This window comes from Pempheris klunzingeri, chromosome 7 (assembly GCF_042242105.1).
Source record: "Pempheris klunzingeri isolate RE-2024b chromosome 7, fPemKlu1.hap1, whole genome shotgun sequence".
NCBI classification, from domain to species: domain Eukaryota; kingdom Metazoa; phylum Chordata; class Actinopteri; order Acropomatiformes; family Pempheridae; genus Pempheris; species Pempheris klunzingeri.
In genome coordinates, this window is record NC_092018.1 from 25,804,294 (window position 1) to 25,820,748 (window position 16,455).

Genomic DNA, 16,455 nt, shown 5'->3' on the forward strand with positions numbered 1-16,455 from the left:
GTAGCTTGGCCTTGGGGTGGTTTTAAAAGATGGGGGGTGGAAGACTGAAGCTCAATCACTTCATCTGAAAGGAGAGGGAGGTGCATTGTCTTTTTCGCTTAGCTAAAATGTCTCCTCCTCTATACAGTATATCGAGCTGAGGGATAGCGACAGGATGGGCAGATAGTTACAGTGAAATTTTTTGACATTTTCCCTGCCTCTTACAGCCCGTATCTTCCAGGCACAGAGGGGGATGTTGGGTTCTTTATCAAGGAGCCCCTCAGAGAGGATGATAAATCGCCAGAGCCCAGTCCCATCTCCAGTGGAACAACAAGCAGGTAGCAGTGCAGGAAACAAGGCACAGATATTGTCTCCCAAACATAGCTGAGGCTATAATGAAGCCTGCACAAAGCAGACAGGAGAGAGTCGGCCTGATAAACAATTCCATTTCCAGTCTTCCGCAGAGAGCGAGATAGGGAGTCTCAGTGCTGCTGCTACATATCGCTGCAGGACTCAACAGTCCAGAGATTAGCCCTCATCCCTGAATGAGAAATGAAGGGGGTGGGGTAGAGGGTTGGTGGGTTTGTGCAGTGATTTCACGTCTAGCGATGTCATCACCTGGATAAACGCATCATGTTTACCCAACCAAGTGAAACCTGTTTGCTGAGACAGAAGATGGATATTGGCATGGAATTACAATCTGTTAACACTTAAAAATGTACATTGTTTTTTGCTTATCTTTTATACTGTGTATTTTTCATGTTTTATTCTATCATGGTTTTAATGGTATGTAGTACTGAATGTTGTAATGTCTTTCCTGCAGTATAAGCTCCACAAAGTAAAGTCCTAACAATGGTTGTTGAAAAGTTGACTCACTCAGATATCAACAAGTCACTGCTTAATACCTCTGGTATAATGGTACACCATATGGTCCTGTATTCTGGTGCTGTATATTGGATGACTAGAAACTGAATTAAGACAATGCTTTTTTTGGCATTTTGCCTTTATTTGTTGTAAAGTAAACACTTTAACTAGGTTGCTATTACTGTATGTTCTATAAACAGAGAATGTGGTGACTTTTAGTGCTCCACTGTCTAACTGTGTTCACCTAGCAAGAACAAAAGTCAATGGCAAGTATTTTTAGCATAATGACAAATGGTTGTCAGAAAAACATCAATAACCTTTTGCCACTAAAATCCTCAAACGTGTATGTATTAAGTATTATAATTATCAGCCACAAGCAGCATCATTTTAATAAATATCTTTACCAACCTGCAGAAACTCATATCACTTACACAACAGTGATTGCAATCCACTACATACAACTTGGTACTACTTGAAAATTTGGATTCAGTTGTTAATTAGCCTTTAGTTTTTCCAGTTTTCAGTCAGCTTGCCCTTTAACATAGAATAAAGTGTCAAACAGTTAAACAAACATACAAAGTGTACTGTATGTAACAGTCAAATTATTTTAACACAGTATAAAGTTATTTGCTGTGTCTAAAACACTACGGAGGCTCAAATGTCCTGGCACTAAAGATCAGTAACTGCCTTTACATTCTTGTGTAAGCCATTCAAATGAGGCCATTCAAGCCTGGCAGGCAACTTAAGAAGGGAGACATATGGAAGCATAAACAAGAGGTGGCATTATCACCCACAGAACTAGAAAACAAACTGTCAGTGGAGATAGCCTTTTTTTACCTCGTAGTGTCTTGTGACAGATAACCAGCCCCAATCCAGCAGCCTGATTTCTGAGTGTTTATGGAGCGGCAGAGCAGTAGATGGTGATCACTGCCAGTGGCCAACCAGCATATAGCCACGTCCATGCTATTGGTGGCTGGTGGTGCTGCCTACGCCTGTGTGCCCACCTCGCTGACCCTCTCACACCCCCCACCCCCCCAACCTCAAAAACAGCCCTCCACCCACATACATAGCCTCTCTCTTCCTTGTCCCCCAGCATTTGCGCTCTAACCAGCCCCTGGCCTTCTCCTCGTCCATCCTCTGCCTCTGCCTGGAAGTTCCCTCGAGCCCCCCGACCCCACACCCCATGCCCCTCCTCGAAACCATCATACTGTAAAGCCTGAAGCACATACTGATAAGGAAACCCTAGAAATCAAGCGGGCCTGGGAGCAGAGCAGATAGAGAGTCAGAGCTCAGCACCCAAGAGGTGCCCAGAGGCTACAAATGCGGCAGATAGCACCATCTGATAGCCAGAGAGGGAAGCCAGACAATGTAAAACTTCCTGCCCTCGTTACTGGACTTTCCTTTGCTTGAACAATGCCCACGCCTCCACACTTTCACCACCACCAAGCCCCCTCCACCTCTATTTCTGCCCTATCTCTCTGAATCCTCTTCCTTTCAGATAAAGAGAAGGCCTTGTTCCCTGCCGACTCAAACTGACAGCTCGAGCCAAAGGGCTCACATGCTTTTTTGGAAGGTCTTGTTTGTTTTCATCCATCTGTGAGTGTGTGGCCACTAGGGAATAGGAATATGACATGTTCTATTAAAACAAAATCCAAAAAAAAAAGAAAAAAAAAAAAAGATCGCACAGAGATCAAGGTCTTTTGAAGTTAAGCTTTGTTTAGCGCTTTAACTGCAGTCCTTTGAGGCAGATTAACGATGACAAACCATTTATAGTTGTTTTGTTTGTCGGGATGATTGCTTCCAAGCTGCAATAAGAACTGCCATATGCCAGTCATCAGCTAAAAGTAGCACACTTTAAAGAATGTTCCTCTTATGAGTTCTCCTTTAAGCAAAGGACATAAAGGACGACCGCTGTCTCTATTACCCAGAGACTAGACACATCATTGAAACAAAGGGAGGGGAAGAGAACAAATTTACGGTTTGAAAACGCACAGGGGCAAGGCAACAGATGCTTTCAAGGGATAAAAATAGTTCTGCTCTGACAACTCGAGAGCTACTGTATTTTTGAAAGGATTGGGTTGACGTTTTCCAAGGCATCACTAAATACTCCTCTCGGGCACATTTACCTTGAACAACAGTCTACATGTTCTATGACAAAAACCTTCTCACTGACTCTCTTTATTGCACAGTCAGTTGTTTCCAACAAACCATAAGATATGCTGAACTGCTATAGATCTTCCTGAAGGTATGAATGTAGTTAAATTTCCGTGGTGGTGAGAAATTATGTTTATTGCATAGATAGCCCCTTAAAGGGCTTTTAGGCATATTGTCATATATGTGGGCAAAATGATCCTCCATTGACAGTCACTGGAGGAAGACATAAAACTCTGACAGCCAAATTGCAGCACTGACGACCAGCGCTGATCGATGCCAATAAAACGAGGCGCTTTTCGCCAAGGTAGCACAGGACACCTTTCTGCAATTTAATCAATCAGTCATCCAGAATTAATGCTCCTAATATCATGATTTCTCCATTACTCTATTTAACATAATTAAAATGTCGAGCGCCGGGGCCATAAAGCGGATCGTTGGAGATTGTAATTCTACCGTAAAGCTATGAAGCATGAAAATGCCACTTACCGAGTAGCCACGGCCTGACAGCGAGTGAGTGGAACTCTGTAGGGAGAGAGAGGAGAACAGGGATGACCTTTAAGGAGCGTTTCACTCGCTGACACAGACATGATGAAGCAGCGGCGCTTTAATATCAATATTCACGTTAACCTTTTACCCGCCCCGCCATGTACCCCACACTCACACACATCATTCTCATACATTCGGGCCTCCACCATGGGGGTGGCTGAGCGGCACCCATTCTAAAAACAATCACTCACGTCCTGCTGAGAGACTTAATTGTTGTCAGTTGTCATAGAAATATACTGTGGAAAATCTTAATTATTTTGTAAAATTCTAATTAAAATGGTGCACAACTGTAATTCTATGACTATGTAAATGCATTTTAAGCATAGTGTGAATTATACATGCTTTACTTACAAATAGTTGTGAGACTCTGTGATAGCTAGGACACGTAATGTGACAACTGGATGGTTGAACTAATATCTGTGAGCTGATTTTATGTAGACATAATTCTTTATGCTTATGATGGTTTTATAATCAGGTAATGCTTTACAGTGCGCATCAATTGTCACCATTAATTTGTTTGAAGTCACTTGCTTCTGTGCCTTCAAGAGGGTCATCTTACATTAATAGATACATGGGAGTGAATCCATCACTTGCATCAGTAGGTAAAACGATCAAACACATCTTGATAGAGAACCTGTTGTTTTGAGAGAGAGTAAAAGCTCAGGTAACCTGCTAAACCAACGTGTTGGCCTCTCCTCTTATTCAAAGTTCTAATTTTCCAAGTAAGTGCTTTGCATCAACAGGCAGTTTTAGACAGGAGGGCATATATTTACGTATATAGAATCTGCAAATATAGTGCATTTAAAAGGCGGAGATCATTTCTGAAGTGTGTGATCCTTTAGAGACAAAAAGACATTTTGTCGTGTTAATCATTAAACATTTATTATAAAACACAATACAAACTCAAACTACAAATGTAACTTATACCTTCCTACATTAGATGTAGTAGTCGTTATTTTGTGGGATCTGTTTTTATAAGGGTTTTCATCACATATTGGAACCAAATCAAACCAAATGTTCTTCATCTTATCAGCCCCTTTTGTGCTACGGCAAAATATCTCTTTGTAAACACCTCTCTGCATTTAGGGAGGTGTTTTGGCCCATCAAACTCCTCCTGTGTTTTCTAATGCAGTCCTCTAAGTGCTGAACAAGAGCAGGATGAAGACAGAAAAAGCTGGGTTTTGTTCTGTTCTCTGGCTCTGTCTGTCAGTGCCCAGCACGAATACCAATCTCCAAATCCCTCCCTCCACTTCCACTTTTCACTTCTTTTATTCCTCTGTCTAGATTGGCAATTTCTCCCCCCCTGGTCTCTGGAGGGGACTTTTCTGCTAGACCAATTTCATCCATAGGTCCACCTTCAATCCAAGCGACCTCCCCCACACCTTCACCACCATTGCCTCCCTTGTTTTGCACCCTCCCAAAACCCCTCATCCATTCTCCCACACCTGCTCTAGGCCTCAGCCCTCATCAACGCCTGTGTGCCCCTCTGATTCGCAGGACAGCTCCTGTGGAGACGATTACGGAGGAGTCCTGCCGCGAACCGGAAAGCAGGCTCTGCGGGAATCAAAAGGCTATTCCCACTTTGCTCAAACTCTCTGCTCCCTTCACTACCGCGACCAGAGAGGAGGGCAGAAGAGAGGGGAGGAGCAACTGCACAGAAGGCAAAATCTATGGATACAAAAGGTGCCAAAAGTGTATTCCAGTGAGAATGTGGTCTGTTGTTGGTGCACTTAAATATGTCTGTATATGTATGTGTTTGTGTGTGTGTGTGTGTGTGTGTGTGTGTGTGTGTGTGTGTGTGTGTGTGTGTGTGTGTGAGCGCATATGTGTATAGGTGGTAGGAGGCCAAGGCCATTTGGAATTAGCCTTACTATGTAGAGTTCATTCAACTTGGAGCATTCTGAGTAGAAAGAGAGGCTTATTTAAATGATAATGAGGGACAATCCATTGGATTTAGTGCCGGTGAAGGGAGGAAAAGAGGGGAGGGAAAAGGGGGGATCCATTAAAACGCCAGCAGTTCATAAGCCATAGGGTCGGCATCCAGCTAAACACTCTCTCTTAAAAGCCATTATACATGGCTCTCAATGGATTTCTGCAGCGCTTAGGACTTCAAAAGGATTTAAGAACCCGCCCCAGAGGGGGAGTGTGGGGGAGGGAGGAGGACGAGTGTGTGTGTGTGGTGGTTATGGTGGTTGGTGGCAAGAGGGATGGGGCGGATGCTGGCGGCATTTAAGGGTTAACTAAACAGCCCCAGAGAAGAGAAATGTTGCTAAATCCGCCCCCTAATCCTCTCCCCATTTCCATGCCCCCTCCTCCACTCTCCTTACAAAAAAAAGAAAGAAAATAGAAAAACATGATGACAAGAGGGGAGGGTCTAGTCCATCTTCTCTCAACCAAAACTATTGGTTTTTGTCGTTGTAGGGAGGCCAAGGGGCAGGCCAATCAGAGCTTGTTGGAGCATGATGAGGAAAGGGATGCAAACATGTATTCGCTCTGTGGCAGGAAGATCAGGTAGCTTGGTGGGTTTGGGTCCATGTGGGTGGATACAGGAGGGTGTCAGAGATCCTGACAGCACCACAACTGCCACCCTCTCCTCTACAGGACACAGATGCAGTGGAACCCACCCCCTCCACCTCCTCATATTTCCCTAATCCCTGTGTGGCATAATGCCGGGGCCCTGCTGCACCGCAGGCACAATTACCTAGTCAAAATAAACAGATAAAGACCCAACCATGGCAATGAACAAACAGCATCCCCTGCATTTTCTTTACCCCCTGCTCCTAAATTGATGCATGACTGTTTTTACAGGCGGGCAAGCAGGCGCGTCCACATGTCGCATTTGTCTCTATTTCCTTTGGCGGTGAGACAAGAGAAATCCATTTTACTCGTTGCAGACGTGGCATCATTAGTTAAGAGCTCTCAAAGCTGGGGAGCCACTTTGATGTGGTGGAGCGCGTTTTACAAAAATTAGCAGTGCTCTCAGTGTGGTGGCGGAGATTTCATGGAGCTGGAAAAAGAGAAATATAGGGGAGAACGTGACACGATGTTTGGGAGGAATTTCGCTGTGTATTATGTCCAGGCCTTCATTGAGTGAGATGCAATAACAAGACTAGGATAGACAGACAGACAGACAGACAGACAGACAGACAGAAGAGAAAGGTGAAGACAGGCAGAGAGAGAGAAATGGAGAGATATGAATGTTGTGGCTACAACGATCAGCGTCTGTGCACCATTTATTTGGCAGCAGATTAGAGAGACATGCCACATCTAACACCGTCGGCGATTACAGCGTGCAATTTTCAACAGAGCCCCCCCACCCCCACCCCCATCCCGCCCCATCACCACTTCCACCCTCACTCTACCACCCCTCTCATCTGTGCCCCCCCTCTTTCTCGGTGCTTGTCGTATATTCCTGTCAGAGCTGTCAACTGGCTTTGGTCTTTTATCTGACAAGCCCGCCTCTTCCTCCTGACTTTTTCATTAAAAGACAGCCTTTTACACAAATTCAAGAGAAATAGCACGAGGGGAAGAGGGGGGACAGTGCACAAGAGAAACAGAGCAGCGAGGCTTACAGAAAAGAGGATGAAGATGGGAAAAATTAGGCTGGGTGATTTTTTTTCTCCATCAGGCTGGATTTTCATTTGGAATGCTGAATAGCTTAAAACAATGTATTTAATAAGTTCATTAAAATCTTTTTCTTTCCATTATGTTACAATTGCTGGAAAAGGAAGCTGCATATTTTACTTCCTCTTCTTTCTTTCTCTCTCTCCTGCTTTCGTCAGCTAAATGAGCAGCCTGATTGAATTTAGTTAGGTTTGGGAGGCCTGCTTGACAGGCATTAGTTAGGAAGCATATTTCTACATTCATTTAAAATGAGCCGCTTGGGATTTTGCATAAATTCTCATTACTTCCCCTGTATCTAAATTGCATTATTTCATCCCTTACGCTGAACCACTGCCTGGCCTCCATTTTCCTTTGCCACCTACTCATCCTCTAAATCTGCTGGCATATGGATGCCATTGCAGTGATAATTGGAAGTTTCTTTAACTCCTTCCATTCTGGGGTTGACGAGGTCAGCCCACACCTGGCTGAACCTCGTTAGGTCATGTCTACATTTAACCGCGTCATGCTTTAAATAATGCCAGGCCAACTAGGTGATGCTGTGTGACCTGCCTAATAATTTCCTGTCTATGTGCTGCCAGCCAACCAGGCTTTTTCCCAACGCACAGGGGATTTATGAGGTGATAGCTGGAAACAGCAGGAGCTACTGCACCAGTTGCCCTCTGATCTCAGCCTCAATGTTGCTGTCGTCTGCCTGCTCTCTATATCCCACCTCAGGGATCCCCTGCCTTGGCCTGTGAAAGTGGATAGCCTGGCTCTCTGTAGGAGGTCTGTGAAAAGGGAAAGGTCTTGTCCAAGGACTCACCTCGCTGAGCTGCTCCTTGGAGTTGCTCCTGTGTGGTCGGCTGATCTCCTGCACCGTCTCGTCCTCGCTGACTTTGACTGGACGTAGCGTCAAAGGTTTGATCTGCAGGGGACACAAGAGAAGAGAACATATTCAAATCATTTAGTTCCTCATGAACAAACCACTATGTTCACAACTAAACATACTAAACTATACCCTGAGTGATTTATGGTTACTTTTCAGACTGAGAGGCATAAAGTATAATCCGGAAAGCTGCTCTGATATAACTGTAAATTACTGCAGTGGCTTATTACTTTTAGAAATTGACAAGGGGAAAGATTCATTGTTATACATTAAAAGACCAAGCCAGTGTTGTTTTGCCAGTTTAATACAAATGACATGGATCCTACTATTGCGAACCCTTTTCAAAGTACACCATTGTCTTATTTTGATTTCATACGTTCATACAGACCTAAATGTGTTTCATAATAACAGTGAACATAATGTTTGCTGTTATTTCTGTCATAGTTTCGTTATCATTGCACCGTAATGTGGACGATGGCAAAAACTCGACACAATAGTCTTTGAGAAAAGGGCAGCAGAAATGTCAATGTACAAATGCAAAACACTAGTACAGTTGTTGACAAATGATTAATATTTAGAAAAGCATTAACTATTTATTATCTATAATTCAGTTATTGCATTCTTGTACTGTCATTAAAACAAGAGCAGCATTTCAGGTGATGTTTTTTGGGCTGTCTTTAACTGACCTCTGACAGATTATGTGCTATGTATGTGAAAATGACAAGAGCTTCAAACCTGACGCAAACTCTGAAGACATTGCAATACAATAGTAGGCCAATAATGTGTGAAGCAGGGGCCACAAACTAAAGTTACTAATGCCAGTTTGTTTCCTGTTGCTCACTCACACCTATAAATAAATCCATACGTTAGGCAATGATAATACAGCATAACTACAGTGGCTTCAAATGACTTTTAATGGGCTATCTACTCATAACCTGAGGGAAACAAAGTTGGTGTGGTGTCTCAAAGCAAAAACACCTGCAACCCTAAATCTGGACTGTCTGTCGCTACTCATACCATTGAGCAACGGGAACCCAGCCGCAACAATGTCAACAACCCAACATTGACTGTGTACAACTAATATTAGCCATGCAGATTCAGGATATTACTGCAAATTCAGTTGATCTTTTATGGACTGTGTTGAATTTTACTGATTTAGAGGACAGAGTTTAGTCAGTTGTATCATTCTATTATAAATATATGTTGTAATCAAATGTGAAGTGTATTTTTCCCACGGACGAACTACATTCAAATTCAATGCAAAGAAGCAAATAGACGGGAGAAGACACGTAATTGTGGCAGGTGACATTAAAGATGTGAGTAATGCTAGATTCACGTACCATGTGAATTGAAAATATTCAACTGAAGCGAACAATTCGCCTGGCAGAAAGCCCCGGTTTCCCACAGAGATGGCTTCAGTAAATGTATCCTCGAGGGGAATCTCTACACTGATAGGGTGACCGAACATCCTGACGCTAAACCAAACATGGAGCAGCCGAGTCAGAGCTCTATGATACGTCTCGACACGCATACAGAGAGCAACCGGAGGAGAAAAGGCTTGGAGAAAAGTCAGGAAGACAATTGGACTACCTGTTAAATTCTGAAAATATGTGTCTTTTACTTGATTCTAGCTTTTGGTTGTACTTTAATATGAAGCAAGGAAAGAGAAAAACAGTCATACTTTCAGTTTCCGACTGTGAAATTACAAATGTATTCATATATACATAATTGTTATATATATCTTAAACTTTAAGCTACAAATGCCAGTATCTGCTTTCAGCCACCCACATCATGGTAAGTCTAATGCAAACATGGATGGCTTGTTTTATTGCAGGCCATCAAGACCCACAGTTGGCATGTACCCAAATTCCCAGCCAGATGGGAGGTTGGCAAGCTCAGCAAGGAAGACCGTGTGCTGGTGCAGCACCAGCCAATCACAATATCCTGTGCTGCTTCCCCACCTTGGAGTACAGTGGTGATGGCCGCGGGGTGTAATCCATTTGACTAGCACTTTGCGTGTAGCAGCTCCCCCGGTGGTGCGCACGGTGGCTGGCCCCGTTCTCTTGATCTCCACTGTAATTTAAGCAGATCACTGCTACAATTAACCTTTCCTGGTAAATATCAATTATGGCCCCCGGCTGGGCTAGAATTAAAAGGGTCATCAGCTAATCTGACAGGTCCTGTACGCTGCCACCTGGCTGGGAGAGAGGGAGGGAGGCAAGAGAGAGTGTTTGTCTACCCTCGTGCCCACCAGCTCACATGCCAAGTAGACACAATTCCCTTTTAATTACCCTGCCGCCGCCTGGGCAAGCATGCTGATTGGCCAAGGGGCATTAGCAGTGCGCTGAGGTCAACAGTGACAGGACGGGGGTGGGGTGGGGTGAGTGTGGCGGAAAAGATCGAGAGAGCTGCTGCCAAGCAATCAGGGTGTAGACATGGAAGGAAGAGAAACCTGCAGGTGGGCCTAATCAGGTTTGACTTCCACCTCTACCCACCTCTCTCTCTGCCACTCTTACTCTCTCTCGACTAGCTGTCAGCCTAATCACTCCTTGAATCTGAGAATAGATGGTAGCCTTTTTGATTTCCTTTTCTCAAGGAGAGCACAAAGAGAGCAATCCTCCATGGCAGGCAGGCGGGCAAGCATGGAGGCAGTGACAGAGCGTCAAGGTACAGTCAGCTTCACGTTGCCATCAAGTGCAGCCGTTGATTACTTTGTTTACCCAGCATCAGTGTTGCTGACAAATTCCTGAAGGCGTCCAAAGTGTTTCCGTCTCCTCTGGGGCCTGTGGCTACATTACCCAGTCAGCAATCAACTTGGCTATTGATCAGAGCACGGCGTCTAATTAGCCACCTAGGTTAATGATGCAGCATGCAAGGACTGTTCCCTGAGCCGCTGTTCGACGGGACAGAACAGCTATTGATCTAGGCAGGAATTCACCAACTCTGACAAAAGATTGGCAACTCTGGCTGCCTGTGATTAAGGCAGGGACTAATATCCTGTCTAGGGAGGTGTTTAATTGGCCCTAAGCTCCCAACTGTATAGCTTTCATGCGTTGTTTTTTTTCTTTTTTGTGTACTCATTAATGTTAAAGGACACGTTAGTGAGCGTGAGGGTGGGGCTAATAGTCTCTACTGAGATATGATCGGTTGCAAGTGGTGGCACAGTTCAAGGTCAATGCCTTTCCATTATGCTTAACATCTATGCCTTTGTAATGTATTCTGGGCAGCCGTGCGAGAGTTATAGTTTGGGATTTTTTTGTGTGGATTGAGTTTGTTTATATACAGCTTTGACCCACGTAGCATTGGTGCAAGGTTAATCAGGTTGACGAAGCGAGTGAATGTGGTTAATCTGTGTGTGGGGGGGGCAGTTTGACTGAAGACAACGAATAGAACAGACGTAGAAAAAACATAGCTAAGTAAGGGCCTGTGTTTTACATGAATAATGTACTGGAAATTAGCTCCATTAGTCTCGGTATTGAACATGTCTGCAGTCCCTCTCTGGAGGCTGCCGCTCTGTGCTCTTTAATTATCTTCAAAGGGCCCTCCAGCATCTTAATTTCCCCCCAAGTTGAGTAGTGCTGACTTGAGTCTGCTAATTTATACTACTCTATACACCCCCCCCCACCTTCCCAATGCTTGGAAAGGGATGGTCAAAGCATCGGTGCAGACAGTAGTGGTTCACATCAGTTCAGGACATGCTTAGCTAACTTTCCTTTTCCGTTTACTCTAAAATAAAGAAGTCTAAAGTCTAAAGTCTAAAGTCTAAAGTTCCTCACTGTCCTTGCAGTGTTGATCAATCAGTAGCCTGCCAGTAAGGAGCTGGCTAGAGGCAGGCGGTTGATGCTTTGTTGTCCTACCCCTTTAATCCTCCCTCCCTCACAATGCAGGGGGTTTCAAGGGGGCATTGGATGGCTGCATGGTCTCCCACCTTTTCCCCCCTGAATAAGAGAAGCTGTTAGTCTTGACCTCACTTTTCCTCTTCTTGCTTCAGCTCCTTTCACTCTGCATCGTCTCTCTCTAGCCTGGCGTCACCTGTCAACAGTGCTCAGGATGGCTGTGCCTCAGCCTTGTCCCAGTGTCAATCCTCATTACCCTAGAATCTTAGACCTTGCCCCCTGCCTGCCTCTTCCTTTCTAGCTGCATTGATGCTCTTTTGCTTCTGCAATACGACACACCTCCAAACACAATGTGTTCTGGAGGCTTCCCATGTACAAGGTGGCAAGGAGACGTGGGGCAATATGGGGAAGAGAGGGCTGAAGAGGATGGATACAGATCCTTCCTCTAATTTGCTCTGAAAAGTGTCCTGCGCAAAGGACCCTCACCCCCATTAACCCAGCGACAGGCTGCTACTGCTGCTCAGGGACGCATCTGCAGTGTGTGTATGTATGTGTGTATGTGTGTGTATGTGCATATGTGAGTGGGGCCCAGTGGTGCGGCCGGCGAAAGCATCTCAGCGCTCAGTTCTGGGCTCCGGCACTGGCTCAATCTATCGGCTCATTATCCCCCCCGCCCAGGCTGGGGTGCCGACAAGTGCACTTTAGGGCCACAGGCCAAATTGATTCATCTGCCTTCATTTTCTTCAGGCTCAGAAGTGGCAGCTGCTTGGAGGCAAGGGGAAGAAGCTTTAAGATGGTAAGAGACAGAGACAGGAGAGAGGGAGAGGGCCTGGGATAGAGTGAGATGAAGGAAGAAGGCATCAAGAGAAAGAGGTGTTTCTGGTTTTGTTCCTCATCCATGTCTCATTTCAGTTTTCCTCCTCTCTCTCCCTCTCCTTCTCTCTCATTTTACTGCACAACTAACACCTCCCTCCCTTAAAATTGCTATCAAGACATGCACTCACTCCCCCACTAAGTCCCAAGTTGGAAATTAGCCCAAGGACATGCTAGTGGATTTACTACAGGGAGAGCAAATGGATTTTTGCTTTTATTTTGACGAGTCCCAGTGTATCCATTACGCCTTTTAATCATACATTATTCATAGAGCTCGCTTTATAACAAATGACCACATAAAAGAGGTACACATATTATACAAGGCCTAAAATGCCCTCATAACTCTCTCCCCTTGTGCACTCAGAACTATGTCACATTTGTAAGCTGGTTCACAAATATGAGCCTGTGAAATTGCAGAGATGGTGTTTCTTTTCCAAGCAATGACACTCGGACATGACAAGAGTAGGCAGATTAAAAGCAACACTTGCGTACAAATGAGGTACAGCGCAAACAAATTAGAGGGCGTGACCTATACGCCAGTCGGCATGTGTCCTGCGCTCAAAATTGCAGGATACAATTTTGCACTGTGTAAAGCTAACTGAGGTGGCCACAGCGACCGCCCAACACCGTAACAAAGCAGTCAACCTGAAAGTGAAGCCGCTTACTCGGCCTGACTCCCAGCCAACAGGGACCTCAGGAGAGCCTGAGTGTCCCGCAGGGCCCCGTCTGGAACAGATGAACTGGGGAGAGGAGCATTCCCTGCGGACCCCGGGTCTCTCCAATCACTCTCACCATATGCCTCATGGGGGAGTGAGGGAACAAGGCAAAAGAGGAGGAAGGGGGGTAGGGGAGGTGCACCTGCTCCCAAATACGAACCCATCCCTCAGCACCTGTCCCGGGGGTTCACTGACAACCGCAACCAACAGACACACACACATGCCTCACCTGTCAGCCAGGACCAAAGAAGCAGTATCTGCCCTGCACTGATAAGCACCAGGCCTTACAGCGGGAACACCCCAGCCCCCTCCTCTCCCTCCCGACTCCCACTCCAAGGCAAGTATTTCTCAGCGCTACCAACAACAATTAGGCCGATGATGTCAAAATGCTAATGATGTTATTGGAAGGAAAGCAAGGGACCTATGCTGTGGATCTGCGTTTTGCTTTTCATTGCTGGAGCCAACATTATGCAGATCTTCCTCGTGTCTTGTTGCTTTGCAAAAATTGCTTTGATTTCTGTACACACTTTAAGCGTTGAAAGCAGTGAGAGCAATTTGAAAAAGATTTATGCATGCTAACAAGAAAAATTCAAATGTTCAAATGTTCACTTTGGAAGTTGTACTTCAATTTTTTTTTACTTGACGTAATAATTTGCAAGTCAAAGTTCACTTTGGCTTTCAAAAATGAGGACGCACTAAAATGACTTCAGGTTGTAGTCCTGAAAATGCCACATTTGCACTTAGTGGTCAGCAAAACCTACTGGAGAGTGAGATAGAGAATGATTTATTTATTCATTTTCAAGTGTATGCTGCTGTACCTCTTAATGCTGTAATTATCTCAGCAAGCCTTTCAATCACCAAGAAGTAATGGGGAGGCATGGAAAGAAAGGACAAAATAAGTATCTCCCCTAAATAGCAAAAAAAGAAAAATGTGATTAATAATTTTAATGTATTGCAGACATATTAATTCTAATTCACTTGATTATGCATTTTTGCATTGACCAAAAACCACATTCTTTCATAAGTATGTTGTTTACACACAATGTCAGGACCCAGTTGGCATGTCCCTGTCTCTCCTAGCAAAGTGCAACTGATGTTAACTATAATACTAATGATGAATGCTGTTTTAAGAATAACTCAATACTATTGAGGTCCAAATGAGAGACCGCTGTGTGGCGCTCCCTATCATAACCACCATTCTAATAGTGGTACTGTTAGCTTATATTTAATCAGGTTAAACGTGATTAGAATGATGAACCATTGTAAAGACTTCCACCAAATAAATCACTATCAAGTCTTTTACAAAGCCTGGGCAAAATATGATCTAAAATTAACTACACTGGAGCAATATTTTAATCAAATCATTGATTGTATTTTTCAGATGTCTGAAAGTGTGAGATAAAATTTGCTTCCTACATGCAGGTTAAAGTGTTGTGAAGTGCTTCAAAACCGTGACAATAATAATTCTAGGTATGCTGCATCAATCATAGATACTGCAACAGTTTCATGTGGAAAGGATTTATCGGTTATGACTCTCAACTCCATAACCCTTAAATGAGATAACATTGCCGTTAATACTCTCACCAGCTGATAAGAGTCTGTCGGGTGGTCTAGACAGATTTCGAAATGACAGAATGTTGACTACACGCAGAGATTTTCACAACTTGAACTCAGAATGCTGAATATCAAAGACAACACTGCTCTCCTTAAATAAGACAATCCAGATGTAGGTCATGTAACACAAAATATCATCCCAACCCCTTTTTTAAACAATTGCACATCATGTTTGTATAAATTATAAGGAATGTCTTTTCTAAATATCACTTTGTCTTTGATAATCTACTCATTTTATACCAACAGTGACTTTCATCATTGACTGCTGTGTACCACTAATCCATATGCTAAAGACCAGAGTTATTCCTTACCTGCTGTAACACCATTAATTATTTTTTAACACTTGAAAATGATCTTATTAGCAGTCGAAGAAATTACCTTTTTGGAGGTGCAACATTCACACTCTCTCCCGCGATTGCACTTGATAACTTTGTCACCCTCACATGCACTTTAAAAAATGTTTAATTTCCTCTAATATAATCTGAAATAATTATCAGCTGAAGCCCACATACACGCCGCAAAAAAGCCCCTTTTAACAAGTCCACCAAACACACACACACCTTAAAACTATCTATCATTCACTACAACATAATTAAAACACTGAAGATGAGATTGTGGGGTAAAGGAAATGAGCAACTGATTAAAAAAATACTAGATGAAGAACAGTCTGAAACTTCAAATCAGTCTAACTTTAGACTGTGTTCTTCAATCAGGTAAGGAAATGGCTCTTTAATGGGATGTCTGAGTAAAATCGTGCTGTGTTTCCTAATCTATATACTATGGCTTTAGTACCACTGTGCAACCAACCAATGACCAGCAGCAACTGAAACACAATTCTGAGGAGAGTAACCTTTTCCTCAGTTGTGCTTAATTTTTCTATAATTTCAAAGTACTGCTTGTGTCTTTGAGCAAACCAAGGACAAAATGGAAAAAGAAACCTTTCAAATCGTGATTTCCTTAATCAATGTCACAAGTTTCAAAATAGAAAAGTAAGTCAGTGATGATCACTGATTGTCTTTAACACCTGCTCCTTGAATGACAACTCTTTTGTTTGCAAAAGAGACCATATGTGGTCATGTCTCAGTGAGTTGGAATTTTCTTAGTAGGTAGTAACTGCATTTTACCATATATCGTGTTTGTGCAGGTTGCATGGAGGACATGGAGTCCACAGTTTTCCTAGCAGGAAAAGGAAAGCAGCTAGCTTTGGTGCCTGGGTGCGTTCTGTGCAGGTGAAGAAACAGGACTTCACTGCTTTATTCATTACAAAAAACATGGTCATTTGTGGCGGTCATTGTAAACCAGTGGAGTATCTTTCCAACAATATGATGGAGTTTAGGATACCTCATACCACAACTCAATTTCTCCTCTGTGACGGTTATTCCTT

At 43.7% G+C, this 16,455-nt stretch overlaps 1 protein-coding gene across 9 annotated transcripts in view; it reads right to left on the reverse strand.

Moving 5' to 3' along the window:
• fbrsl1 (fibrosin-like 1) overlaps positions 1 to 16,455 on the reverse strand; it is a 264,098-nt gene that overhangs the window by 137,578 nt on the left and 110,065 nt on the right. For all 9 annotated transcript variants that reach the window (XM_070833128.1, XM_070833125.1, XM_070833126.1 and 6 more), the window contains exons 3-4: positions 7,970 to 8,071; positions 3,484 to 3,519 (exon numbers count right to left, since the gene is read on the reverse strand). In XM_070833128.1, coding sequence (XP_070689229.1) covers positions 3,484 to 3,519; positions 7,970 to 8,071 — 138 coding nt within the window. The remainder of the gene's footprint in view (positions 1 to 3,483; positions 3,520 to 7,969; positions 8,072 to 16,455) is intronic.